Source organism: Phocoena sinus, chromosome 8 (assembly GCF_008692025.1).
Source record: "Phocoena sinus isolate mPhoSin1 chromosome 8, mPhoSin1.pri, whole genome shotgun sequence".
NCBI classification, from domain to species: Eukaryota; Metazoa; Chordata; class Mammalia; order Artiodactyla; family Phocoenidae; genus Phocoena; species Phocoena sinus.
The window spans coordinates 11,566,005-11,591,309 of record NC_045770.1 but is presented as its reverse complement, the minus strand read 5'-3'; the positions used below and the strand labels follow the sequence as shown (position 1 = coordinate 11,591,309).

At 38.4% G+C, this 25,305-nt stretch overlaps 1 protein-coding gene and 1 long non-coding RNA gene across 2 annotated transcripts in view; one reads left to right on the top strand and one right to left on the bottom strand.

Moving 5' to 3' along the window:
• Window positions 1-14,047, bottom strand: part of LOC116758029 — an 80,977-nt gene extending 66,930 nt beyond the window's left edge. Inside the window, exon 1 of the long non-coding RNA XR_004351129.1 lies at window positions 13,984-14,047. This is a non-coding gene — a long non-coding RNA (uncharacterized LOC116758029). The remainder of the gene's footprint in view (window positions 1-13,983) is intronic.
• A 115-nt stretch (window positions 14,048-14,162) lies between these two features.
• Window positions 14,163-25,014, top strand: SC5D (sterol-C5-desaturase). Its single transcript, XM_032640632.1, has 5 exons — window positions 14,163-14,275; window positions 20,022-20,239; window positions 21,375-21,507; window positions 23,002-23,102; window positions 23,464-25,014. Exons 2-5 carry the CDS (start codon window positions 20,030-20,032, stop codon window positions 23,917-23,919), a joined length of 900 nt encoding a protein of 299 aa, XP_032496523.1. The 5' UTR covers window positions 14,163-14,275; window positions 20,022-20,029; the 3' UTR covers window positions 23,920-25,014.
• The last annotated feature ends 291 nt before the right edge of the window (window positions 25,015-25,305 follow it).

The following is a 25,305-nucleotide window of genomic DNA, read 5'->3' as shown; positions in this document are numbered from 1 at the left end:
TTCTCTTAATTTTGCTGTGAATCTAAAACTCCTCTTAAAAAAAGTTTTTTAAAAAAGCAAAAAAATTTAAATAGCTTCAAAGGCATCAATCATCTAGGAAGGAATCTAATGAAAGCTGCAAGATTTCTACAAAAAAAATATTTAACATTATTGAAAGAAATTAAAGGACACCTTTAAAAAAATGGAAAGTTCATGTTCATGAGTCAAAAGACTCAATGTTGTGAAAGAATCAAGGCACCCCATAACAATCTATAGACCCAAGGCAATCACAATCAAAATGCCAGAGGATCTTTTTTGTTAAAATTGACAATCTGGGGCTTCCTTGGTGGCGCAGTGGTTGAGAGTCCGCCTGCCGATGCGGGGGACGCGGGTTCGTGCCCCGGTCCGGGAGGATCCCACATGCCGCGGAGCAGCTGGGCCCGTGGGCCATGGCCGCTGGACCTGCACATCCGGAGCCTGTGCTCCGCAGCGGGAGAGGCCACAACAGTGAGAGGCCCGCGTACCGCAAAAAAAAAAAATAATAATAATAAAATTGACAATCTGGGGAATTCCCTGGTGGACCAGTGATTAGGACTCAGCATTTTCACTGCCATGGCCTGGGTTTGATCCTTGGTCAGGGAACTAAGATCCCTCAGGCCACGTGGTGCAGCCAAAAAAATAAATAATAATAAAATAATAATAATAATATTGACAATCTGATAAGAAAACTTACATGAAAATGCAAAAAGGCCAGAACAGCCAAGATGACCCTTAAAGAGAACAAAGTTAGAGGGTTTATACTACTGGATATCAAGTCTTATCATAAACCTTCAGGAATGAAGATGATGTGCTTTAGTGCAAGAATAGTTAGAAAAAGCAACCAAACAGATTCTAGAAACAGACCTTATATATATGGATACGTGGAGTGTTGACAAAGATGGCACTACAGAGCGATGAGGAATAGACTTTTTTTTTTTTTCCAGTAAATGGTGTTGGGTTAATTGGATAGTCATGGGTTGGGGTGGGTGGGGGATGAGTCTTGATTCTTATATCATACCATACATAAAAATTAATTTCAGGTGGATTGTAGATCTAAATGCAAAAACTAAGACAATGTTTTCAGAAGATAATTTAGAATGTCTTCGTGACTTTGGGGTAAGCAAAGATTTCATAAATAGAATCCAAAGAACACCAAATATAAAAGAAAGATTGATAATTTGACATTAGAACTGCGAATCATCCTCAAAAAACTAAAAATAGAGTTGTCATATGATCCAGCAATCCCACTCCTGGGCATATATCAGGACAAAACTCTAATTTGAAAAGATACATGCACCCCTATGTTCATAGCAACACTATTTACAATAGCCAAGACATGGAAACAACCTAAATGTCCATCGACAGATGAGTGGATAAAGAAGATGTTGTGTATATATATATATATATATATATATATATATATATATATATATATACAGTGGAATATTACTCAGCTATAAAAAAGAATGAAATAACGCCATTTGCAGCTACATGGATGGACCTAGAGATTATCATACTAAGCAAAGTAAGTCAGAAAGAGAAAGACAAATACCATATGATATCACTTATATGTGGAATCTAAAATATGACACAAATGAACTTATGTATGAGACAGAAACAGACTCACAGACATAGAGAACAGACTTCTTGTTGCCAAGTAGCGGTGGGAGGGTTGGATTGGGAGTTTGGGACTAGCAGATGCTAACTATTATATATAGAATGGATAAACAACAAGGTCCTATTGTATAGCACAGGGAACTATACTCAATATCCTGTAATAAACTATAGTGGAAAAGAATATGAAAAAGAATATATATATATATATATGTGTGTATAACTGAATCACTTTGCTGTATACCAGAAACTAACACAACTAACAATTGTAAATTGTTAGTAAACTAACAACTGTAAATCTAATGTAAACTAACAATTGTAAATCAACTATACTTCAATTTTAAAAAAAGAAAAAAAAACAGCAACATATCATTTGAAATAGCATAAAAATCAAATACCTAGGAATAAATTGAACAAAAGATGTATATAAAAAGATGTCATTAAGACAAACAAAATTCAAGCTACAGTTTGGGAGAAGATACCTACAATACATACAACTGAAAAAGTATATATCCAGAATATATAAAGATTGGCTACAAAGTAATTTTTTAATGTAGACAATTCAGTAGGTAAATATAGGGGTGAAATGTCAGAAGAGGCACATCAAAAAAGCAGATATTCAAATGGCCAATAAACATGAAAACATTAGTCAATGAGGCAGCTTAAATTAAAACCAGTATCTGTGTAAAATACCATTACATACCCAAAGAATAGTTAGAACTTAACAAACTGATAGTATCCCATATTGGGTACCACAAAAGAATCTGGAGCAACTGAAACTTTTATGTGCTACTGTTTTTGGCACGAGAATAGACAAATGTATACCTCTGAAGGAAATATAAATTGCTACAAACATTGAAAACTTGTTTGACGGTAATGTACTCAAGCCAAACATATGTAAAATCTAAGATCCAGCTATTTACTCCTACAGATATACAAAACAGAAATGCATACTTACATGTATCAAAGATGTATGTAAGAAAGTCCTTGACAACATTATTTGTAAGAGTGCAAACTGAAAACAACCTAAATGTTTATCAACGGTGTAATGGATAAATAAGTATGATATAGTCATACAATGGACTACCATGCAGAAAAGAAAATAAAGGATTGCTACACTGACAATTTGCATTAACCCACAGACATACTATCAAATAAACGACACAAAAGACAGAATAGGAACAGAATCATTCTAATCATGTAAACTTCAAAAACAGGCAAAACAAATCTATAATATTAGAAATCAGGACGGTGACTACCTTTGGTTAGGAAGGAATGTAACTCGGAGGGGGCATGAGGAGGGTTCTGGGGTGCTGGTAATGAATGTCCTCTTTTTTATCTGGGTGATGGTAACGTGTGTGTTAATTTTGTGATCGTTCCTCAAGATGTACATTTGTAGTTTGTATGTTTTCATCTGTATGTATGCTACATGTCAATAATAGTTTATTTTAAACAATGACAAGTGCTATAACTGAGGCATATAAGATATGCATGGTGTGTATTGAGGAAGACAGAAGGGAGTGAGTGACCTAAAAGGCATGTGTTATGAGTTGAATTGAGTTCCAAAAAAAGATAGGTGGAGTCCTAACTCCTAGTATTTCAGAATGTGACCTTATTTGGAAATAGGGTTGTTGTAGATAAATGTTAACTATTGATAAAATGAGGTCATGCTGGAGTAGGGTGGGTGCTTAATTCCATATGACTGATGTCCTTAATAAGAAAAGGGGAACTGGGGCAGACACAAGAGAGAGCACCATGTAATACCAGAGGCAGACGGTGGAGTGAGGCAACTGCAAGGCAAGCAACACCCAGGATTGATGGCCACCACCCGAAGCTAGGAAGAGGCATGGAAGGCTCTTCCCTAAAGGTTTCAGAGGGAGCATGGCCCTGTCAGCACCTTGATTGTGGACTTCTAGCCTCCAGAACTGTCAGACGATAAATTTCTATTGCTTTAAGCCACCCAATGCGTGGTACTTTGTTAGGGCAGCCGCTGAAAATGAGTACAGTATGCATTAGTGTTCTATTTTTACATAGGAGGCAACTGAAGTTCTATGTCACTGAACTAGGGACCAGACTAAAAATTAGCTCTGGCATTTAAAGTCCATCGGTGACAAGCAAAGCAGTGAGTAAATAAAAGATGTTTAGGGAAAACAAAAAACCATCTCTCTGACATTTGGACCAGCCATTCCATGTTCTTTCCTTTACCCAACATTTTCTAAAGCAAAGATTTCGGAAATAGTCTTCTCAGTAGAGAAAAATGCCGGTAAATAAAATGCTAGCTTCTTTCATCAGAAAGATGACTTTCATTCTGTTTCTCATTATTTGGTGACCTGGGTATCTGGGTAAACTTTTTCATGAAAATATCTCTCCCCACCTCCCACCTCTCACCTCCAGCCCCAGGGGACTCCAAAGAATCACACTCACAGCTGAGTACAGCAAAGGGAGGGAATCACTGGTGAGAATTTAGAACCGAAAGCCAGCTCTCAGGCCAAATCCTTGTCATCTTGGTGGTATTAAACACTTCAAAATGAGAGTTGAAATTAGAGTGATCTTGGATTAGCAGAATCCCCAGAAGCCTGACAGAAGCAAATTAAATTCCCCCATGGAGGAATTCATCTCAGACCTCAAAGAATTCCAACAAATAGAACTCACGCAGCCCTTCCTCCTTCTGTCTCGTTTATAAAACGATGCTCAGCTTTAGCCACACTATAGTCCCATTTTCTCATCCCAGAACATGCTACATGCTTTGATTTGTCACCCATTGCAGAGGCAGCTCCTCTGACCTAGTCACATCTATCACCTGACATGAGTGACTCCCACTTCTCCTTTAAAGTCTTAACTTGAGCTGTGAAGCTGCTTTGAGTTCCTTAGACTAAGTCAATATTCTCTCTGTGCTCCAATTCTATTTAGTCAAATTTTCTATTTACAATTCCGATTTCCTCAGGCCCCACCAGGCCACGGTTATGAACGCCAACACCTCAACATGAATAGTTCAAATGTCACAGATTATTTGCTCCTTTACCGTAGGTCTCACCCAAAGTCTCCCTTAGTTATTTCTGGGAACTTATGGGTGTGATGTTATGTCCTGCTGTGGCATGGCCTAGCAGGCGTTTGTTTACCTAACATTTGCTTTCCCATGTCCATGTGAATTGCTTTCCTCTCCTTTGCAGTCCTAAAACCACTACCTCTAACATCTTTTGTCTTTGGCTGAGGATGGTATTTAAGGTGAGGACTTTGGCCATTTTGGTGAGTTATTCATTTCCTGGGTCTCTCCCATGTGTACATGTTATTAAACTTTTGTTTGATTTTTCCCTGTTAATCTGTTTCACGTCACTTTAATTCTTAGACCAGCCAAAGGAACCTAGAAGGATAGAGGAAGATCTCTTCCTTTGCAACAGCCTCATTTTATCACCTGCTTCTGAAGCAGCATTGCTTCCATTCCCTGTAATTCACAGGGTTCTTTATGGATACTGCTCCTTCAACTACTACCTTGTTAAAAAACAAAATTCAACCTGGTAAATTTGAAGATCCAATTGGCTTATTAAACAATTCACGAATTTGGGCAGCATCTCATCTGGCCAGCTGAGAGATACTCGCAGGAGTTGTGCAAAATGGAAGGTTTTTCCTTTGCTTATTTCTGAAAAAGAATTGTGTTTAGTGATTATTTTATTTTTTTAATAAGTTTTTAAAAATATAAATTTATTTAATTGTTTTTATTTTTGGCTGTGTTGGGTCTTCGTTACTGCGCGGGGGCTTTCTCTAGTTGTGGCGAGGGGGGGCTACTCTTTGTTGTGGTGCACGGGCTTCTTGCAGTGGCTTCTCTTGTTGCGGAGCACGGGCCCTAGGTGCACAGGCTCAGTAGTTGTGGCTCACGGGCTCTAGAGCACAGGCTCAGTAGTTGTGGTGCATGGGCTTAGTTGCTCTGCGGCAGGGATCAAACCCATGTCCCCTGCATCGGCAGGCGGATTCTTAACCACTGCACCACCTGGGAAGCCCCTATTTAGTGATTATTTTAGATGGTGATATTATAGCACTCATCCATGTGTAAATTATTTCACATAGGTAAGAGTTCTGACCTGTACCTATTATGGTTCTTATTGAAAACAAAACAGGATGTGCATTTCTGTCATGTTATGAATATATTTCTACTTTATTTTGAAACATTTGCCAAACTAATTACTATAACACTGTATAACATTAAAAATGTTCAAGGACTGCTTACCGTTAGAAGCAGACTATATCTCAAAATTCTAAAACAGCAGTAAGTGTTGTTGCTTGTATAAAGATGAATTATAATTTTTTTTTTTTTTTTTTGTGGTACGCGGGCGTCTCACCGTTGTGGCCCCTCCCGTTGCGGAGCACAGGGCTCCGGACGTGCAGGCTCAGCGGCCATGGCTCACGGGCCCAGCCGCTCCGCGGCATGTGGGATCCTCCCGGACCGGGGCACGAACCCGCGTCCCCTGTATCGGCAGGCAGACTCTCAACCACTGCGCCACCAGGGAAGCCCAAATGATAATTTTTAGACTAATTTCCATAGTGCCCTGTTGGCATTAGCACTACCATTGTACCCTGCTGTATAATAAACAATCTTAGACATTTATTAACTGTTGATACAAATGTTAGTCCTGTCAAATACAAATTGGCAGGTGCCGTCTACCTCTCCAAGGATTAAATCACGTGCTGCTGCAGCGGCTGACGTTCAATACCCCCCGAAAGGAGTTCAGGGTGGAGAGCAGAAATGAGGCATTCTGTGCTCCGGGAAAAACTGACAGAACAGATCTTCAGATAGATATTTTCAAGGAGATGATTTCATGAGCCCGATACTTGTATCTCCTCATGTCTAGAAAAGCTCTAAAATCCTTCATGGTCACGTCTGCTCCTCATGACTAGCAGTACCATCACAAGACTAGCAGAAACTTTTTGCAAAAAAATATGTACTTGTTTGCATGTACTCCCGATTGACCAAAATCACATGTGTACTGACCTTCCCCCCTACCTCTCTGGAGCAGTTTCTCAGAGCTATCTGAGATGCTATCTCCAGGGCTATAGTCCTCATTTTGCCCCAAGTAAAACTTAACTCACAACTCTTACGTTGTGCATTTTTTTTCAAGCCGGCAGTCCCTAACCACTTTTTATGTTTTAAATTTTTGAAATTCAAGTGTAACTGCCATAACATAAAATAAACACTAGACTGTAAAAAAACAACAAGAACAAAAAAACCAAAATGGAAGGTTTTTATAGGCAGAAAGAGGGTGGGACAAGGAAGTTAAAAGAGTGGGTTTTTTCAGGCAAGATGACCTTCCCTTAGGGGAAGGAAGGTGTGTGTGTGGGGGGGGGTGGGGGGGGGGTGGGGGGGGTCTTAGGCAGATTAGCTCACCAGTGCTGACCAAGAAATTCCAGACTGATTGGTTTAAAATTCCACTCCTGGGAAGGGCTGCAACAGGAATTCCTTCTTGGTTTGTAGTTTTAGGGCAAGTGACTCAACCTTGAGCCTTTTGGTTCTTTTGTAAAGAAAGAAGAACAAAGAGCATCTCTCACCACCCACATGGCAAGAAACCAATCTCTCTGACGATAGCCAATGAGAACCTAGCAGCTGCAAATGGTGGTGTGGGTGAGCTTAGAAGCAGAACTTTTGAGGTTGCTGACAGTCAACTGAGTGAGTTTGGAAGGGATCCTCCCCAAATACAGCCTTGAGATGACTGCAGCCCTGGCTGCTACCTTGACTGTAACCTCTGAGAGATCCAGAGCCAGAGGCTCCAGCTAGGCTGCAACCAGATTCTCAACCCACAGAAATTGTGAAGCAAATGGTTATTCATCCATGCCCTTATGTTTTGGGGTAATTTATTACAAAGTAATAGGTAACTATTACAGAAATGGAAACTCTTGACTTTAGCTGAACAAATATACTACCAGAATAAAGACTACATTTCTCAGCCTCCCTAATAGTTAGATGTGGTCATGTGACTGAGCTGTAGCCAACAGAATGTGAGAGGTAACGCGTGAAGCTTTTAGACTGGGTCTTTGAAAAGCTATGCATGCTTCATACCTTCTTTCCTATTTCTCTATTTAATATGCAGAAAGTTATGATAATGACAGAGCTACAAGATGGAAAAGCCTAGATTCCTGAATCACCATGTGGAGCAGGGCTACCCACTGACCAGGATCATCCATCTGACCTGTTACGTGAGTGAAAAATAAATCTCCATTGTGTCTCAGTCATTACAATTTGAGGGTTTATTTGCTACCATAGATAATTATGCTAATTTACACCTTTATGTGAAAGGAAAATAAACTTTTCTCTGGAGTAAATCGCTAATATTTTGGGTGTCTGTCACATGAAGCCTAGCCTACATTCTTATCAATATGTATACCTTAAGAATTTTATTTTTAACCTAAATATTTATTCCCCAGTCATTAAAGCCTTTCTTTTGAGTATGGTTCTTCTGACTGGAGTTCTAAGTAGTCTTTCTTGTATAGACTGTACCTCTAGTGCTTTGCATTGGATTTCCAGTTTCATTTTGTTCAAAGTGGAGACAAATAAAGACTCTTGCAAAGCAGATTGAATGCAGACTACTACTAGATTTGAAGGCTTTTAAACAATTCTCTAGTCTGCTCATCAGTGAATTCAGTACAGTTGCAGAATACAAAATTAATATACAGAAATCTGTTGCATCTCTATACACTAACAACAAACTATCAGAAAAAGAAATTAAGGAAACAATCCCATTTACAAGCACATCAAAAAGAATAAAACAGGGGCTTCCCTGGTGGCGCAGTGGTTGAGAGTCCGCCTGCCGATGCAGGGGACACGGGTTCGTGCTCTGGTCCGGGAAGATCCCACATGCCGCGGAGCAGCTGGGCCCGTGAGCCATGGCTGCTGAGCCTGTGCGTACGGAGCCTGTGCTCCACAACGGGAGAGGCCACAGCAGTGAGAGGCCTGCGTACCGCAAAAAAAAAAAAAGAATAAAACATCTAGGAATAAATCTAACTAATGAGGTAAAAGACCTGTACTTGGCAAACTATACAATGCTGATGAAAGAAATTGAAGATGACACAAACAGATGGAAAGATATACTGTGTTCATGGATTAGAAGAATATTGTAGTATTAATAATACTACTCAAGGTAATCTACAAATTTAATGCAATCCCTATCAAAATACTAATGGCATTTTTCAAAGAACTAGAACAAATAATTTTAAAATTCGTGTGGAAACACAAAAGACCCCAAATAGCCAAAACAATCTTGAGAAAAAAGAACAGAGCTGGAGGTATCATGCTCCTTGACTTCAGGCTATACCACAAAGCTACAGTAATCAAAACCATATAATACTGGCACAAAAACAAACACATAGATCAATGGAACAGAATACAGAGCCCAGAAATAAACCCACACACCAGTGGTCAATTAATACATGACAAAGGAGGAAAGAACATACAATGGAGGAAAGACGGCCTCTTCAATAAATGGTGCTGGGAAAACTGGACAGTTACATGTAAAAGAATGAAATTAGAGCATTCTCTAACACTATATACAAAAATAAACTCAAAATGGATTAAATCCCTAAATGTAAGACCAGAAACCATAAAACTCCTAGAAGAAAACATTGTTAGAACACTCTTTGACATAAATCGTAGCAATATTTTTTTGGCTCTGTCTCCTAAGGCAAAGGAGACAAAAGCAGAAATAAACAAACGGGACCTAATTAAACTTACAAGATTTTGCACAGCAAAGGAAACCATCAACAAAATGAAAAGAAAACCTCCTGGGTGGGAGAAAATATTTGCAGATGATACAGCCAGTAAGGGGTTAATATACAAAATATATATACAGCTCAAACAACTCAATATCAAAAACCAAACAACCTGGTTAAAAAAAGAACAGAAGACCCTGAATAGACATTTTTCCCAAAAAGGCATACAGATGGCCAACAGGCACATGAAAAGATGCTTAACATTGCTAATCATCAGAGACATGCAAATCAAAACCACAGTGAGATATCACCTCACACCTGTCAGAATGGCTATCATCAAAAAGACCACAAATAACAAATGTTGGCAAGGATGTAGAGAAAGGGAACACTTGTGCACTGGTGGCGGGAATGTAAATTGGTGCAGCCACTTGGAAACCAGCATGGAGGTTCCTCAGAAAACTAAAAATAGAACCACCATACCATCCAGCAATTCTACTCCTGGGTATAAATCTGAAGAAAACAAAAATACTAATTAGAAAAAATATATGTATCCCAATGTTCACAGAAGCATTATTTACAACAGCCAAGATATGGAAGCAATCTAAGTGTCCGTCAACAGCTGAATGGATAAAGAAGATATGAAACACATACACACACACACAATGGAATACTACTCAGCCATAAAAAAAGAAATTTTCCCATTTGCAACAACATGGATGGATCTGAAGGGTATTATGCTTAATGAAATAAGTCAGAAAAAGACAAATATTATATGTTATCACTTATATATGGAATCTAAAAAATAAAACAAACTAGTGGATATCACAAAAAAGAAACAGACTGTTACAGGTAACGAACTAGTGGTCACCAATGGGGAGAAGAAAGAGGGGCAAGATAGCGGTATGGAATTAAGAGGTACAAACTACTATGTACAAAATAAAGAAGCTACAGGGATATATTGTACAGCACAGGTAATATAGCCAATATTTCTCATAACTTTAAATGGGGTATAATCTATAAAAATTTTGAATCGTCATGTTGTATACCTGAAGCTAATATAATAATATTGGGGCTCCTGCATGTTACCACTACACCAGCAGTGCTGATGTAAACCACTATAATATTATAAATCAACTGCATCTCAATTAAAAAAAAAAAGAATTGACACAAGGGTTAGAATTAGCAAACAAGAATATTAAAGTAGTCATTATAACTATAACAGACACACACACACACACACACACACACACACACACACACAAGAAAGGTAAAGTAGAGACATGGAAGATAAACAGTGCTGCCCAACAGAATTTTCAATGATGATGGAAATGTTCGATTCCTACAGGATCCAGTATGATAGCCAAGAGCCACAAGTGGCCAGTGAGCCCTCGAAATCTGCCTAGGGCAACTGAGGAAATGAATTTGTTATTTTTTAACTTATTTAAATTTAACCACACATAGCTAGCCTCTACCATATTTGACATCACAACACTAGAAGGTCTAGGAAAAAAATATTATCATAGGGAGGCTCTCAGGGGAATAATGGTTCCTTTTCCTCTTAGATCAGGATGATTAAATCTTATCAAAACTAAGCTTGCTGGGGGGAAGCAGCCGCAAGGCACAGGGATATTAGCTCGGTGCTTTGTGACAGCCTGGAAGGGTGGGATGGGGAGAGTGGGAGGGAGGGAGACGCAAGTGGGAAGACATATGGGAACATATGTATATGTATAGCTGATTCACTTTGTTATAAAGCAGAAACTAACACACCATTGTAAAGCAATTATACCCCAATAAAGATGTTTAAAAAAAAAACATATATACACTACCACGTGTAAAGTAATTGGCTGGTGGGAAGCAGCAGCATAGCACAGGGAGATGGGCTCGGTGCTTTGCAATGACCTAGAGGGGTGGGATAGCGAGGGTGGGAGGGAGGCTCAAGAGGGAGGGGATGTGGTGTGTGCATATGGGGATTCGCTTTGTTGTGCGACAGAAACTAACACAGTACTGTGAAGCGATTCTACTCCAATAAAGGTCTATTAAAAAATAAAAAAATAAATAAAAAAAAAAAAACTAAGCTTGCACAACCAAAAGTAATCTTAATGTCACTGACTTTACTTCTTTACCAATCATTCTATCCGTGTTTTTGTACTAAACAATTCTATACATATGCTTACTGCTGCTAATATTACTGTAATTGTTGTTGCTGCTGCTTGTTCATCTTCCTTTACACCTTCTTCTTGGGCATAAGGGATACCACAGTGCAGAAATATGAGAAGTCATGGTACATATTATCCTAAACATTCCAGAGCTTTCCGTATGCTCTGCAGTAGTACTTCACAGAGCATTGAGTACAAAGGTCTTTTCTTAGCAGGCATGCAAGAAATGCTTTTGACAATAAAAATCTGAGAAGACAACACCTGAGAAAAAGATTGACTCAATAAGTAACTCTCTAGTTTCAGTTTCTAATTAGGCAAAAACATTTCAGTAAAAAAACGAAATTGAGGTATGCTCTCCACTGTGGACAACAGAAGTCAGAGGGAAAAAAAAGTACAAGAAATGTCTTCCTAATATGATGAGATATTTCGATACACAGAAGATATATGTTCTGTGTATCTGATGCTAAAAATTATGAGGCAGTAGAATTCCTATTATGGGAGATAATTTTTTTAAGGTCTAAATTTAGTTAATTTTAGTATTAATTTCTTGTCAACAGTTCTGTGTTACTTATAAGTAATGTGATTCTATGCATATAATGTATTTATTTATTTTTTAAATTGAAGTATAGTTGATGTACAATATTCTATGTTATAGGTGTACAATATTGTGATTCGTGATTTTTAAAGGTTATACTTCATTTATAGTTATTAAAAATATTGGCTATGTTCCTTGCATTGTACAATATATCCTTGTAGCTTATTTTATACATAATAAATAGTTTATACCTCTCAATCCCCTACATGGGAGATCATTTTTAAATATTTCATCAAAAAACCACTCTGGAATGTTTACCTTAACTATTAGTAAAGGAAATAGCAGTAGTACGATCAGAAAACCAACAAGTATTTTACTGAGGAGGGGGAGATAAATACTTGATATAAAATTTAAACATGCTTGGATAATGTGACGAAGACACTTCTAAAATTGAGAAGGAAATAAATATACAACAAAATGCACATATCTTTAAAAATTTCTCCAGACTTTTATAACCACCTGACCCACACCCAATTCGATGTGTATTTTATTAGCATTCATCCTTATCTGGTCTTTCTGAAGCATTCTTCTTAGTTTTCATAGAAACAACAATTCTTTTTCTTGGCAGACTCAAATTTTATCAATTTATGTAATTTAATTTCCCAACCTTTCATAAATCTATTAATTTATGTAACATAATTTCCCAATCTTTCAAGAGAAGTCTGTTATTCTTTTTAATCTGAAGTTAATTCAAGTAAAGGGGATAAATATACTTGTAGACTAACCAACCACGCAGGCGAGCTTTACCCTACAGTAATCACAAATCTGGAAACTTTGTACTAGCTAAACACCTTTAAACCACATTTTAATTTTCCCCAGAAATGAACGTAAAAATCTTAATCACAAAAATTAAAGGATGAAATAAGAACAATAACAAAGGAAACAAAAGTGAAGAAATGTGAATTAGAAAGTAGGAGGTAATTTTACAATATATACAAATATCAAGCCATTATATTGTACATCTGAAACTAATATATGTTAATTTAAAAAAAGAAAGTAGGAGGCAAGCCACAGATATTTAAAACAATACTCATATAAAAGGTTTTCATGATTAGAGTCTAATAATTTATCTCCTTACACTGCAGCACTTCAGATGATCCTATAAGGAAACAAATATTCTTTTCTAACGTTAGTCATCTCTCACTTTACGGGATTTTCTTCTATCTATCACTCTAGAGGGAACAAAATCAAAGGACTTTCTTCGGATTTTCTTCTGATGGTCAAATTCACTAGAACTGTGGTTCCCAAACTTTATCAAACATGGGTATCAATCCAGGGTTTGTTAAACCCAGCTTCCTGGGGTCCTCCCAGAGTTTCTAATCTAGCAGGTCTGAGGTGGCTCCCAAGAACTTGTGTTTCCAGGAAACTCTAAATTTGTTGGACACTGCTGGTTGGACTTTGAGAACCACTCCTCTGAGACTTCCAGAAAGGTTTACTTACAAGTGTGACCACTGCAATTCATATTTAGAAAAGCTAACAACGACAAAAATAAAAACCACACACGCGCGCAGAAGCAAACCTCTAGGAATCTACAGATACTCCCGTTTAGTCTGCATAGATCTGCTTTATCTGTACTATGAAAAGGTTTCTGGCATTTCAACACCTACCTAAACTGGTTCAGTCAAATTCTAGCCATTCTGTGTTATAGAAAAGCGCAGGCTGGGGTTGAGAAATACGTATTACTAAGTTGTCTAACAAGTATTTGCGCCTCCTTCTCTTAAGTAGAAAATGCTTCCAACGTGCATTTCAAAAGAAGTATCATCTAGTTCCCTCAAGGCAGAGCAAGGATTGTTTGCATAAATAACGTAAACCTGCTCAGTACAAGACTTTGAGCTACACACACCAGCACCAGTGAAAAAGCAAAGAAACAAATACAACCTGAAACTCCACCCTCCACCACCTTAGTACCTAAATCAGGTCCTCTCTTCCCTTCAGTTCCCGGGCACGAAACGGGGGCGTGTCGGAGCGCGCGGCGCCCACGTGACCGCGGAGAGCCCCTCGCGGCCAAGTCACGCGATCTGCCGTCATATCGGCTTATGCCGCCGGCCTCTGATTGGTTGGCGGCGCCGGTCGCCCCGAGCGTGGGGTCAGGCTACGCCCTTCCAGACCTTGCCTGCTTGCTGACAGACGCGGTCCAGTGGCTGGAGCAGCCGGGGCACCGCAGGAACCGAATCGGCAGCCGGCGGCGGACCCTCTCTAGGTAGGGATGACAGGGGGGCGGGGAAATGAGGGAATACACCTGGGCTGGAAGCGAGAGAAGAGGAGGAAAAGGGGGTGGAGAGACTAAGGCAAGACCCAGGTGGGGAAGTTGAGAGTGCGTCTGCCCCCTTCTTCAGTTTCCCGCAGGCGTTCGTTGACTGCCTCCTAGATGTAAGGCACTAGGCTGACTCTGGGGTTCTGTCTGCGAAACTTGACCTGAGGACTCCTGCGCTGACTGTTAGCAGAGACGGTTAGCAGAGACGGTTAGCAGAGACAGACACCAGGTAGCCGGGTGTCCTGAAAACAAGCGGCTAGGCGGCGGCTGTGATGGGGAGCCTGCGGGACGCAGGGCACGCGCGCTGGCCGGGGCTGGCGGGAGGCTGGTTGCCGCCAGAGACCTCCAGATTAGGGGCCTCTGCCCGGACAGAGCGGGGGTATGTCAGGGCACAGGGAGAGGTGAAAGAAACAGACATGTGGATGGGCCTGAAAAAAATGAAATGTTTGATACTGGCTATTGGAGATCTCTTATCCAAGGCAAGTTTGTCCACTGAACACTAATAAAGCATTTTGCGACGGATTTCCCTCTGTTCTTGAGGGGATTTTTTTTTTCTTTCAAGCAGCAAAGGAATTAGGTTGAAGCAAGCCCCAGTTACTGCAGTGTAATTAGGACGGAGGGACAACAATCCACGGTTTGAGAAGACAAGAAGGAAAGGGAAATAATCTATTAGTTTAGCATCCTAATAGGAAGAATCGTGTCTGCTAGCATCCCTGTGTAACAGCAGAGCAAATTTGCAGGTGGTATAGGAGATAAGTTTCCAAACTGGAAAGTTTGTGGTAGCCAAACCACCTGTCTTTATATCACCTGTAGGTGATAACAACTTTATAACTACCTGTAGGTTACCTGTCTTTATATCACCATTGATTTTTTTTCTTTTTAAGTTTCTAATGATAAGCACCTAAAAATAAATACATGACCCTTGCTCATTTACAGAGTGCTTTCCCATTCATTATGTAATATAATTAACATGGGATAATCAGAATTCCCCATCTGCATGCTTACACCTAGATATTACAATGTAGTAGCTAGGAGAACGGGCTCTGGAATATACATCCCAGCTGTTACTTGTTATTTGTTATTGTTACATTAGTTAACAACTTATTTAAATATTCCTGCCTTCATTTTCCCTATCTTTAAAATGGGGGTTATAGAAGTATCTACCTCATATAGTTGTGAGAATCAAGCGAGATGATACATAAAAAGTGCTTTTTAAGTAATACCTGGTTTTCACTAAATGTTAGCTATTATACTAACAGTATATTATCTATACTTTTAAAGTAAAGCAGAATGACTCAAGTCATTTTAAGCCTAATTGTGTTTTGTTGATAACTATGTTTTAAGAAAAGGTTTCTTTGTTTCAGCCAAAGTAAAATAAACTAAGTTTCTATTTGTTAGGGGTACTTAACTTAGGGTCTGTAGAGCCCCTGACTTTAGTGGATATAAACCCCTTAAAATTATATGCAAAATGGGCTTCCCTGGTGGCACAGTGGTTGAGAATCCACCTGCCAATGCAGGGGACACAGGTTCGAGCCCTGGTCCCAGAAGATCCCACATGCCGTGGAGCAACTAAGCCCATGTGTCATAACTGCTGAGCCTGCGCTCTAGAGCCCACGAGCCACAACTACTGAGCCCACGCGCCTCAACTACTGAAGCCTGCGTGCTCTAGGGCCTGCGTGCCGCAACTACTAAGCCCACATGCTGCAACTACTGAAGCCGGTGCACTTAGAGCCCGTGCTCCACAACCACAACAAGAGAAGCCACCACCATGCAAAACCCGAGCACTGCAACAAAGAGTAGCCCCCGTTCACCGCAACCAGAGAAAGCCCACGCGCAGCAACAAAGACCCAATGCAGCCAAAAAATTAAAAATTAAAAAAAAAAAATTCTGTGCAGAAGTATGTGAGTTTGTAGAGTCACTGAGAATTTAAGGAGCTGAAGAGATACTAATGAAGAAGCAGTAGAACTTGGTTCAAGTCCATGGATTTTGCAACCAGCCAGGGAGTGACTGAATCCCTTCTCCAGCATTTATTTACTTGATGACTCTGGGAATTTTCTGTGTCCAGCTTTCTTATAAGACAAGAATAATACTAGCACCTGACTTTTAGGGTGTATCTTGAGAGGGTTAAATGAGTTAATATTTACAATACCTCATATACAGTAAATATTGATATTAGAAATGAACAGTTATTTCTTTAAAACATCAAATGACATCTGTTTCTACTATAGGTTAAAGTGATTTGGGCCCAGCTTTGGTTCCTGTAACAGTAGTAATAATAGCTCCTATTTGTTGATGAGCTTCCCCATGTCAGATAGTACCACACCACTATGTACTTCGTCTCTAAATCTTAGAACAATTCTGTAAAGTAGATGTGCTTTCTCCATTTCACAGATGTGGGTTTGAATATAAACTTCAAAATTGAATTGCAGTTTTGAGATGGTAATTGTTAGCGATTTCAAACTTTTTTTATGTTAGATGTCAGAAATTACAGCAATATATTTGTGAATACCTAATTACTACATCCCACAAATAGAATTAATTGAAACCAAAATCTGAAAACACTTAACAACAGGTTTCATCTCACAGTATCTCAACTGCCTCCAGATGGACGGAGGTTCATTCCCTCCTCCCTTCTAGGTGCTGGTTTACTGTCACAGCAGTTACGTACAGGGCATATGCAAATCAACACAACTCACATGGTCTTCAGTTAAAAGCAAAATTAAAGAGTTTTTTTATAATTAAGGACTGAGATCTTATTAAAGTTTTCACTTACATCGGATATTAAAGGTTGAATAAAGAAGATTCATGGTTAACGTTTGAGTTATTTTTGGCTACACGGTGCTGTCCCAAATACTATATGGAATTATGGCTGTTGGCACTATAGGTAACATGCAAGACTAGTTTACCAACTCTTACCAACCTTTAGTGGTATAGCAATATTCTTTTGAATTGTTGGGTTCTTCTTCATTGTTTATGTTTCTGGTATTACTTTATGTACTTAACCTGCTGCTCCATCCTTTATGGCTTCAACTGTTGTGATACTACTAGGCTCCCTTTTGAACTTCAGATTCATATTTGCATGTAGTCTACTGCTCTCGCCTAGGAGCCCAGATGAGCCACAGCAAGTAGACTTAAGACCCAAGCTAGGGACTTCCCTGGTGGCACAGAGGTTAAGAATCCACCTGCCAATGCATGGGACACGGGTTCGAGCCCTGGTCAGGGAAGATCCCACAGGCTGCGGAGCAACTAAGCCTGTGCTCCACAACTACTGAGCCCACGTGCCACAACTGTTGAAGCCCACACAACTGGAGCCCCTGCTCCACAACAGGAGAAGCCACCGCAATGAGAAGCCCGTGCACCGCAATGAAGAGTAGCCCCTGCTCCCCGCAACTAAAGAAAGCCCGCGCGCAGCAACGAAGACCCAACTCAGCCAAAATAAATTAATTAATTAAAAATTTTTTTAAAAGACCCAAACTGAACCCATCCTTCCTCGCACCCTCAAAGTCCCTGTTGCACCCAAGTCTGCTAGCTCCACAGTATTCCCAATTTTGATTATCATAGCATCACCATCCATTCAGGCAAGGTAAAATCTCACAATCAACATAGATTTCTTTCTTTTTTTTTTAATTGAAGTATAGTTGATTTACAATGTTTTGTTAGTTTCTGGTATACAGCAAAGTGATTTAGTTATACATATGTATATCCTTTTTCATATTCTTTTCCATTATGGTTTATTACAGGATATTGAATATAGTTCCCTGTGCTATACAGTAGGAGCTTGTTGTTTATCCGTTCTATATATAATAGTTTGCATCTGCTAGTACCAAATTCCCAGTAGATTTTTTTCTTCTTTCACACTCCAGTATCTAATCAGTTATCAAGTCCCATGGGTTATCTCACTTGCCAAGTCTCTGATGAATGTGTCTATTCTCACAGCTCTTGCCTGGGGTCAGGCGATCATCTTCTCTAGGTTAGTCTACCTCAGGAGTAACCTAGTCTCCCTGCTTCTCATCAGTACGATATATTCCTAATGGGCCACATCCCTTGAACCATGAATGGACCATGACCTTTCCATGCCTTTGCAGTTGTTATTTCTACTTGAAATAGCTATTCCTAACCTTTTTTTTTTTTTTTTTCTGGTAATGTTCTTCAAAGCCCAAATCAAAATTCTTCACTATACAGCCTTCTGTCGTAAGCTGAGGTAGTTGTGTTGTCTTTTCTGATTTCACACAATTTGCATATATATACCTTTATTATAGCGCTTGTCATATTGATGTAACTATTCATTTCTATAGTTGCCTAACCTTGAACGTGGATTTATAGACTATATCTTTTTAATCTTTGTATGCTCATCACCTAGTGCGGTGCTTTATATTTAATTGTTGTTTGAGTGAATTAGCAATATATGATGAAGGATGTATGTCAATATCTGCATTAGTTGATTAAAAATTTCTTTCCATGTCAATGTGAGAAAAAATGCTTGCAACTCATATCACAAACAAGGGGCTAAACACCCTAATAAATAAAGAGCTTCTAGAATTTGATTTTAAGAGACTAAAAACCCAGTGGCAATTTTCAGACTGGTTTTTTGTTATTGTTGTTGTTCAAAAGTTTTAATTATAGATGAGAGGTGTTTGGAATACAGGACACATTTCCCACTACAAACAGTGCAGTGAAGAAGGAGAAAGTAGATCCTAAATGATAGAGTCAGTGGTCAGCTCACAGAAGCTGACCATGAAGTTGTTGAACTAGATTCAGGATCATGAATATAGAATCGACTAAAGTTTTTCAAAGTTTAAGCATCTGGAACAGGAGTTGGCAAACTTTCCTTTTAAAGGGCTAGATAATAAACGTTTTCGGCTTTGTGAGCCATGCTGTCTATTGCTGTGACTCAGCCCTGACTTTGTAGTACAGAGAAGCAGCCATAGACAGCATAAACACACCTGGACATAGCTGTGTTCCAACAAAGCTACTTTACAGAAACAGGCCCTGGGTTCGGCCCGTGGGCCACAGTTTGCCAGCCCCTGACTGGGGTGGGGAGGAGAGGGAGGTGAGGAATAAATGTATTCTATTTGTCACTGCCAAGAATACATCTCCCTTTGTTCTGTCAATGAGAGTTAGGGTTAGTCACGAGAATAGATAGTCCCTGACTTCTTTGGTTACAGTCACAGAATAGATACCTTTTAGGGAATTCATCTTAAGTCTCAGCATTGAAGCAAAAATCTCTGAAATATGAGTCCTTTTAGGAGAAAGATGCTGCTGAAACTTGCAGCTGAAGGAGTAAACCATATGCCTGAGTACCTAGTGCCCTGTGTTCCACATCTTTACTATTTGCCATGTTTACTCTTGCCATGTCCTATGGCAATAGGACATAGTGGAAGAGAACACTAAGGTGCAATTAGATCTGGACTTATGCCACCTTTCAGCTTGACCTTGGAGAAGAAACTTCATGGGCCTCAGTTTCTCTAACTGAACTTCAGTGTTGCTATGTATTATATCAAGAGACTGAACTAGAGATGACTTTGAAGATCCTTCTGGCTCTAGAGATGGCATTTAGTGAATTCTGGTAGCAGCAGACTTGTACTACATATACTTATGAAGGCAGGAACTTTATATATAGTTTTTCTGAAAATTTTTTGCTTTGAGAAATGTCAACATGGGTAAATAATTTTTGTACATGTTTATCCTTTAGGGGCTAAGATGGATCTTGTACTCAATGCTGCAGATTATTATTTTTTTACACCATACATATATCCAGCCACATGGCCAGAGGACAGCATCTTCCGACAAGCTGTCAGTCTCCTGATTATAACAAATCTCGGTGCTTATATCCTTTATTTCTTATTCGCAACGCTGAGTTATTATTTTGTCTATGATCATTCATTAATGAAACACCCACAATTTTTAAAGGTAAGTGATTTTCTTACCTATTTTTTAATTATTACAGTAAAAATAACAATATGTATTTGTGAGATTTTCAGATTAAACTGGTTTTAATCTTTTTGGAGTTTCTGAAAACAGCCCCAAATGGGTTAGATATTTTTGGAAAGGCTAATCCCCTCTTTCTTTTCTTTAATTTAATTTAAACAGATAAGTAAGTTGTAATTTTTTTTAAGTTTTTTTTGAGGTTTTTTTTTTTTTTAATTTATTTATTTTTGGCTGTATTGGGTCTTCGTTGCTGTGCACAGGCTTTCTCTAGTTGGCGGTGAGCGGGGGCTACTGTTAGTTGCGGTGCGCTGGCTTCTCATTGTGGTGGCTTCTCCTGTTGCGGAGCACGGGCTCTAGGTGCACAGGCTTCAGTAGTTGTGGCACACGGGCTCAGTAGTTGTGGCTTGCGGGCTCTAGAGCTCAGGCTCAGTAGTTGTGGCGCACGGGCTTAGTTGCTCCGCGGCGTGTGGGATCTTCCCAGACCAGGGCTCGAACCCGTGTCCCCTGCATTGGCAGGCGGATTCTTAACCACTGTGCCACCAGGGAAGCCCCTTTTTTTTTTTTTTTTTTTAAACTGTAAGCCTGGTCTTGCTAGATACATAGATGAGAATTTCTTTGCTGATAGTGATAAATAAATAAATGTATACATTTGTGTAATTGTTTTGATATTTGACTTTCACAAACTGAAATATGCTTTTACTATGTATATATTTTTTGACCAGATAATCCAAACTCAGTAAATTCAGACTTGTTTACAATCACTTTTCTGTTATTTGTATTTGTCAGTCACTACAAGGACTGAAAAAAAATAGAGAGGATTGAGTATGAAAGTTAATTATGAAAGAACTGATTATTCTGTAAATAGAACTTTGGAATAGGGATTTTGTGGGAAGGAAAAAAAGTTTCAGAATCTAAAATATTTGTTGCATTTGCTTCATACAAAAGAAATGTTTTTCTTATACACCCACGCCCACATAGTAACACTTCAGTAGAAGCAATTTGGAGGTAAGCTCCTTCATATAAAAGAGATTTTAAAAATCCAGTCCAGAACAATTTTATGCTAGTTTTGTTTACCATAGATTTTATGGTTTGTAAATATTGGAAACTTCATTTTCAGAACCAAGTCTATCGAGAGATTATGCATTCTGTCCAGTCAGTGCCATGGATAAGCCTCCCCACGGTCTCAGTGTTCCTGCTAGAGGTGAGAGGTTACAGCAAACTGTATGACAGCATAGAGGAGTTTCCATACGGTGAGTGTATAGTGTAAATGTCTGGAACAGATGGGTTTCTCTAAAGAACCAAATCTGCTTCTTTAAAGTCTTTGTTGTAGATGAAATTGTGCCCAGGGGAAGATTGGCATGATCAGAGCTAGAGCCTTGAATTTGTTTCCTATTATCTTTATTGAATTCAAACATCTGGAAAAAAAGCTCAGGTAGTACATGATATTTATAAAAAATCAGAAAACACCGATTTTTTAAAAAAATCCATCATTCTGCTACCTGGAAACTGTAACTCTTTTGATGTATATTCTTTCTCTTTTCTATGCCTGTAGTACTTCGTTATTTACATTACAGAATTGAAACCCTTACTATGCATACTGGTTTGAACTCTGATTTTTTTCTCTTAGCAGTGTTTATGCCCATATTTTCATGTCAATAAATATTGACGTTATACAGTATATATTTATAGTATTGCATTGTATAGATATCCATAGTTTATTTAAATGACCCGTAATTTTTAGACCTTTAGGTTTTTCTTGGTTTTCTATTATAAACAGTACTACAGTGACTAAACTAAAATTTTGTGAAATTCTGGAATTATCTCATCAAGATACATTTCTAGTATCTAGTATTAGAAAGTAAGAATCATAGTTAACATTTATTGTTGATATGTACCAACTTCAGTTCTAAGCTTTTCACGTGTTACCAATCCATTTTATTCTATTAACTCTATGAGATAGGCACTATTACGATGCTCCTTTTATAGGTGAGTAAATTAAGTGTACAGAGAATTTCAGTAACTTGCCAAGCTCACTTAACAAATAAGTGGTGGGTCTGGGACTGGAATCCAAGCTTGCTGGTGTCAGCAAGTAAGAGGTTAGTTATTTAAGGGAGGGAACAAAAATTACACACCAGTGTGCTGAATTGGCTCGGCCTTGGAAAGTGGATCAAAATATGAATAAAAATAAAAGGAGAGAGGGCATTCTAGATAGTTTGAGTAAAAGTATAGAGGTAAGACTTTGAAGATGTTGGGAGGATATTGAGTGAACCAGCCTGGTTAGTACACGAGCATATGAGGTTGGAAAGATCAGAAGGGGTTGGGTTATGGAGTAAATGCTAGGCTTACAGTATTTCAAGGGAAAATAAAATTCTAAGCAGGGGAGTTAATATGTAAAGATATGTTCTATGATGATTAATATGAAGAAAAAATAAATAGCACTATTCTCCAACATTTAAATGATAAAGATGCCATAGGGGTTTACTCTTTCTGTTTCATAAATATCCTCATAGTTTAATGAAGAAATATTGTAGGTGGGATGCTTCAAGTTTTTGTGAGAGGGAAATGAGCAGATCCCAGAGAGTCAAGGGAGATGGAGGTTGTGATGTACTGAATTAACCAAAGCAGATAGTTTACAGGGTTTATGTCTAGGATCAAATTTCGTCTTCTTAGATGGACATGTCAAAAGTAAACTCTGATCCTGGGCGCTGAATCTTGATTCTGCCATATCCTGTTGTCTCTTGTAGGCTGGTTTCGATTCATTGCTAGTGTACTGTCCTTTCTCTTTTTCACTGACATGCTGATCTACTGGATTCACAGAGGCCTTCATCATAGACTTGTATATAAGGTAATAAGGTAGGGTCATTTGTAGGGGAAGAGAGAAAATACACATTTCAGCAATGTATAATTATAAATCCTGTCTCTATTTTCAAGAATTTTCCCTAACTTATTAAATACCTAAGTAGCCTTAGTCATGACAGGTACAAGATACATTTTGTTTGTATCCTTCTTTATGGGTCTGGAGGGGCTGTGTTAAAATCTTACTGTCTTGGGGTAAAGAAGGGGAGGGAATTTTATAAAGTAATTTGCTAAATTCAAAGGGACTTTTTTAGTTAGGTCATTTCTCACACCATGAGCATGAAAAGCTAAGTCAGTTGTTGCACTGGGTAAAGTCTGTGGCATTAATATGGTCTTCTTTTCTTCTGTAGCACTTACACAAACCTCATCATATCTGGAAGATTCCAACTCCATTTGCAAGTCATGCTTTTCATCCTCTGGATGGCTTCCTTCAGGGTCTACCTTACCACATATACCCATTTATCTTCCCATTGCACAAGGTAGTTTATTTAGGTTTGTACGTCTTGGTCAATATCTGGACAATTTCTATTCATGATGGTGATTTTCGTGTTCCCCGTATCTTCAGGCCATTTATTAATGGCTCAGCTCATCATACAGACCACCACATGCTCTTTGACTATAACTATGGACAGTATTTCACATTGTGGGATAGAATTGGAGGCTCATTCAAAAATCCCTCCTCCTTTGAAGGGAACGGACCACTTAATTATGTGAAGAAGATGACAGAAGAAAACCGCAACAGCCATGCAGTAAGTGGTTGTAAAAATGAAAAATTATTCAATGGAGAGTTTAAAAAAACTGAGTAGATTATTGCCCAATTATTAAATATTTTTAATCAAGGAAAATAATCTACAGCCAGGACGCATAGCAAGTGAACAGTATCATTTGAAAATCAGTATTGTGGGTACAGGTGAGGAACGACCACAATGGTAGAACAAGGGAACCTGCCGTGAACACCATGACTTTAACCTCGTGCTCAAAATACTGAATGTTGGTCTAAGGGAGAAGCTGTGTCTTTCCGGCCAGTAGATCTGTAATTTGTATAGCCTCAACAACAGTTTTTTAAAAGGTAGAGGATAAATTATTGAGGGGACTAGGTTATGTCCTTTTGCCTTAATTCATCCATATTCATTAAGTAAAATTCATTGTGCTTAATGATATCAAGACTAAACACCATAACAAAGAAGTACGAATATGAAGATGGTTCCTTGTTTCAGGAATGATTAAGTACTCAGAATTGGTATGATAACAACTACTTGTACTTTGTTGAAGTGGAAAAATCAGTGTGAAAAAATATCGTGATATAATGTATTAGTAGCTCAGTGACCTGATTAATAGCAGGTGTTATAAGATTATTGTCTTCCTACACATAGAAAACTTATTCTCTGGAGACATTGTCAACTGTTACGTTTTACTGATAAACAAATAAATTGGAATTTTAGAAAATATTAATACTACCATGATTTAATCCAGATCTGGGATTATTTAAAGATTTTGATGGTTATTGTTTTCAACCATTATTTAGTAAGTGTAAAATCGTATGACCCTGATTATATTTAGAAAGGGAAATTTGATGCCCAAAGAATATATTAGACACACTGGTTTTTTAAATTAAATTGATGCACTGCACTTTTGGTATGTTTCAAAGTTACAATCCTGTGATTTTCTATAAAAGGAAATAATTGCCAAATATTTAGGCCTATCACTGAAGATTAGTTTTGAAATCTTATTTCCCCTCCTCCTTCTTCATTTTTCCCCACTCCCTCTGCAAAAAGATTTAACAGATACTTTCATAAAGAAATGTCATGTGTTGTAACATAAATACGTTGGGAAAACATGGTTTCCAAAGGCATTCTCTAAGCTGTTTATGTAAAATCAATAAAAGTTGAGTATGACTATTATTAAAGTGTATCAGTTAAGTAATGTAACATCACAAAGTATTCTTTACAAATTTTATGTCAATCTGAAACCATAGAAATGATGTGGGTTGTCAGAACTTTTAGAATATCTCCAAATGCTTGATATCAAGGGGACAAAGGGAGAAGGGAGTATCACTGTCTTTTTGTATTTTACATCTTTTATTAGATTTGAGTGTTTTAGCAAGAGACCAGTCCTAAAAGTTAATGCTTGGAATCCAGAAGAAAATGTTGTTTCTGTTTGAGTTCCTGTTACAGTGTTGCTTTACTTAAACG

What these genes read in the sequence shown, in the direction of transcription:
- SC5D (XM_032640632.1), top strand. Translation starts at nt 20,030, where the DNA reads ATGGATCTTGTACTCAATGCTGCAGATTATTATTTTTTTACACCATAC. An exon ending in AACACCCACAATTTTTAAAG is followed by an intron (nt 20,240 to 21,374) that starts GTAAGTGATTTT and finishes CTTCATTTTCAG; the next exon opens with AACCAAGTCTATCGAGAGAT. An exon ending in ATCATAGACTTGTATATAAG is followed by an intron (nt 23,103 to 23,463) that starts GTAATAAGGTAG and finishes TTTCTTCTGTAG; the next exon opens with CACTTACACAAACCTCATCA.